The sequence below is a fragment of the Lolium rigidum genome, chromosome 6 (genome assembly GCF_022539505.1).
Source record: "Lolium rigidum isolate FL_2022 chromosome 6, APGP_CSIRO_Lrig_0.1, whole genome shotgun sequence".
Classification (NCBI taxonomy): domain Eukaryota; kingdom Viridiplantae; phylum Streptophyta; class Magnoliopsida; order Poales; family Poaceae; genus Lolium; species Lolium rigidum.
The window spans coordinates 190,701,646-190,705,789 of record NC_061513.1 but is presented as its reverse complement, the minus strand read 5'-3'; the positions used below and the strand labels follow the sequence as shown (position 1 = coordinate 190,705,789).

At 44.2% G+C, this 4,144-nt stretch overlaps 1 protein-coding gene across 1 annotated transcript; it reads right to left on the bottom strand.

The window, feature by feature from the left end:
- Positions 1-1,127: 1,127 nt before the first annotated feature.
- On the bottom strand, positions 1,128-3,914 carry LOC124663649. The gene is made up of 10 exons (XM_047201323.1): positions 3,263-3,914; positions 2,948-3,139; positions 2,312-2,419; positions 2,186-2,227; positions 1,988-2,083; positions 1,806-1,900; positions 1,574-1,715; positions 1,441-1,473; positions 1,307-1,357; positions 1,128-1,226 (listed from the first exon to the last, which is right to left on the bottom strand). The coding sequence occupies exons 1-10, from the start codon at positions 3,887-3,889 to the stop codon at positions 1,128-1,130; spliced, it is 1,485 nt and encodes a 494-aa protein (XP_047057279.1). The 5' UTR covers positions 3,890-3,914.
- Positions 3,915-4,144: the final 230 nt, after the last annotated feature.

Genomic DNA, 4,144 nt, shown 5'->3' with positions numbered 1-4,144 from the left:
ATGGTTCGACGCCTCCGAGCCATGGCGAGAGGGTAGGGGCCCTCTTCGGCATGAGAACAGGAAGGTTTGGTGCTCTTTGTCCCGGGTTCTTCTACTCGCGCAAGGCTTCCTCTCTGCCCATGGCAGTGTCTCGTCGCGCCCCGCTGGTTTGGCGTCCTCGGTGTATGGTGTGGTGTGGTGCTGTGTATGGTGTGGTGTGGTGCTGTGTGGTTCGGAGGGTCTTGTGTAATCCCTGGCCGGTTGATGGCTTTGTTAATTCAAAGCTGGGTTTCGAGCCTTCTCTTTAAAAGATAACATATTGGAAAATCGGCATGCTTCATCAGCATGACTCGTGCGCGGTTATTATGTAGGGCGTTTTTCATCCCTGTAGCGTGATTTTGGTGGGCGTGCTTAACGGTTCAAGTACTCTTGATTAACCTGACAATTAGTAGCTGAGGCATAAAGTGCAGTTCTTCATCTGGCTACTCTTGCAAAACAAAAATTGGATGGCAGATCAGCTTTCGTGCAAGAGGTTGGCATGCAATAGGATGATGCTTGCACCTCTTGTGATCAAACTCTTGAGATGGAGGCACACTTCACTCTAAACTGCCCCTTTGCCAAGTAGATTCGGCATTTCTTAGAATCAGATAGTCACGTACGTGCACATAAATAGGCCTAGCATTTAGCGTCTTTTTTTAATGTCATTTTCCCCTTGTATCATGCAAAAGGGTAAAAAAATAGGAATTGGTGTCATCCGCCTACTGATGAAACAGCGGTGATGATCCCAAATAGAAAAAAGGCGGAATGGGCACACAACTACGGTTTGGAATACTTTATTCTGCAGCAATATTTCATGATGACATTTGAACAATTCGCTCTGCTGGTACATCCGTAACAAATGTGAGACAAGATACCTATCGTAAAAGAAAGAACATACAAAAGGTAGTCAGATTTTCTCCATACATAGATCCGTAACAGACTAACAGACGTTGCTAGGATGCTAGGAAAAAGGTAGCCTGGAATCTTTATGGAACCAGCGCCATGCATAGGTAAATAACAGACGTTGCTAGGATGCTAGGAATAAGGCAGCCTGGAATCTTCAAGGAACCAGCGCCAAGACATCAAAAGAGACCGAGCAACAAACAAAACTACGCAGCTTCTATCTTGTCCTTGGAAATCAATCCCAACAGTTCTGCAATCCTCAGCTTCTTCCTGGCATATTGCTCATACGTTCCTGACGACCGACGCTGGAAATGGAAAGAGTGAGCTACTACATACAAAACTGCAAGTCGATACAATGTTGTTTGACAATATCTATCCAACATACCGTCCAACGAATTGCATGTGCAATCAGCTCACGAGCTTTATACTTTGGAACCTAGAGACACAAAAGAAAAAAGATCACACACGAGAATATAACAGGAACCAATGGATGCTAGACAAACACCATACTATACTTACACTGTGACTAATGCCTTCCGTGCACTTACGAAACTACAAAGAAAGAAGACCAAATCAATTTGCATTGTAAGAGATATGCTGATTGTAATAAAATGAATGCACATATAGAACATCTGTGGAACGAAAAACCTACTTTTAGCTCCATTTGGGAATCGCCATAAGTTAGCTCATACTTCATACTGCGGTCATGTGCTGAAAACAAATTCTCACGATAAACTTGATCCAGAGCATCTCTGAAACGCAGCTGAACAATGTCCAAAGAAAAATAGACAACACTAAGGTAAGTAGCGAAAGTAATCACAAAACACAATCATCAGTAAAAATAACAATGTTGAGTTCTGAAAGGACTATTGTACAACGCTGACCTGATGATCCTCATGGATCCGCTTCCAAATCTCAAAAAGATACCATCAAGATCTTTCACAAACATGAGATTTATGCGCGTCTTCCATATATACTCCTGAATTAAATCAAAAGAATGCAATTGTCAAATACAACCATAACTAGGGCTGAACATCTAAATGAGCAAGGGACAAAGGAATCATACATGGAAACCAATAGCTGCCAGTTCCATAGTCATATTGGGAAACCCAACAGCGATCCTAAGTGCTTGGAGCATAGCCTTTGAACGTATTTCCGCCCACTAAATAATAGAACAGGAAAGTTATTGTGTTGCTGCAACGTTTATACATATATTTTTTTTTTTTGCTATTTCATGGTTTTGGGAGGTCACATATGCATATACCTCATAAGAAGACTCCTTTATCAGCACATGATGTTCAAACCACTGTCAAGTACAAACGTTGTTAGTCCAAGAAAACAAAAATACTGAGCAAAGTTGTAAACTTGAACTAGCTGATAATTGGCATACTTTAAGTTCCTTCACAATTGTTTCCCAGTACTGGAGATAATCTCTATCAGCTTCAGGGGTGCTATAATATTCTACGTATCTCTTCCAGCTTGTATACTCATCGCCACCCTGCACCCAAAAACAACAACAGGAAAACAACATACCCTGAGAATAACAAGCACTGGACATAAGCGAACAGGATGCTCTTAAGAGTACTTACGCAGTGCAGGAAGATGTAAATAACACATACTCGAACATGGCAAAAATAGCAAAAAAGGTCTGGTTTTTCTATTTATTGTAGATTGCCTGTATTATGATCAGCTATTTTACCCCAATTTAATTATGCAAGCACCCATATTCTAATATGGAATCAATCTCCAAATGCTGCAATTTTCCTAGTTTTACTGTTGAGTTTCTACAAGAAACTTATGCCACTACTTGATCTGAGAGGTTGCTTACATAAATTCCTTGTACAGGAAGTTACATTGATATTTCCTTAACTGTCTGATCTTTCAAAGAGAGATTAAGCAATTTTTTGATATTGTCCATTCAAAGGGAAAACCAATAAGAAACTGGTTACCAACTGCATGCGTGGTTACAGATAAAATGTAGACGCATCACAGAAATATAAATCTAGCGAATACACAATATACTTACATCATTGAAAAGGACTAGCCGCTGGTAGTCGGTCAAGTACTTTTTGTAACAGAGGTCAGTATCAAAATACCAACCAAATAAGCCATCTCGGACGTAGTGAAAAAAGTAATTGTTCTCCACGATGAACTCTGGAGGGTACTTGTGTTCCAATTCAACATCATCCAGCTCGTCAAGTGGCTTTCCTTTCAACAGCTACACAAGAGATGGAGTAGGTACATAAGAGGGCATGATTTTCCATGCGTGTAGTATATATGATGATAGATTAATAATAACAAACAGATAGGAGGAGGATTGGCACGGGACTAATTAACTAACCAGGCAAGCTTTGATGCGATAAAGTGCATGCTTGAGATGGAGCTTGTTGGTCTCGTCTTGTTCCAGTTCATGGTAAGTGTCAATTTCAGGGATGCGAGCCGCTAGTGTTTCACAGTCTGCCATGTATTCCTCATCCGTGATACCAATGTCCGGTATAGTACTAGTACAAGTGGAACCCCCCATGTCAACAAGGGGCGGGGACGGGGAATCAGATGATTCTCCATCTGGTCCGCGGGGCTCGCTCAAGAAAATCTGGCACTGGTATTCTAGCCAAGCAGCTCGCGATTCATCAGTGTGGAAAGATGTACGAGTAAGGGCTAGGAGAATTTCACTGGAAGGGAAACCGGGCAAGTCGGAGCCGTCGGTGCCGTCTGGTAACCGCAATCGAGCGAGGCGCATGGCGATCATTTCATGGTAGGAGTACCTTGGCTCTGGTGAGGACACAACAGGCTCGTCGGGGAGATCGGGCGGCGGAGAGCCTCCATCCCCCACACGGCTGCTGCTATCGGAATCGACAAGGGAATCAGATGCGCCATCTTCTTCAGTAAGGCGCGGGCGGGAGAGTTGTTGTTGAAGAGAAGGACTCGTGCGTCGGCGGCGCCTCTTGTTCTTGTGCGGCATCGGCATCCGATCGACGATCACAGGGGTGAAATCGGAGAGGGGAGGGGATCGCGATTCGGCTGCTAGGGTTTCGTGTGGATGGGGAGACACGTGGAGCAATTTAGGAGAGGAACCGAATACTCGCCCTTCCTCGCGTTTGTGGCTGCTGGCGACGCACGCCGCGACCGCCCCGACCTCCCCTCTCGGCGGCGCCGACCCACGCTGCCGACAACGCCGGCCGTTCCGCCTTTTGCAGCCACTATAGAGCTCTGTCGTCTTATT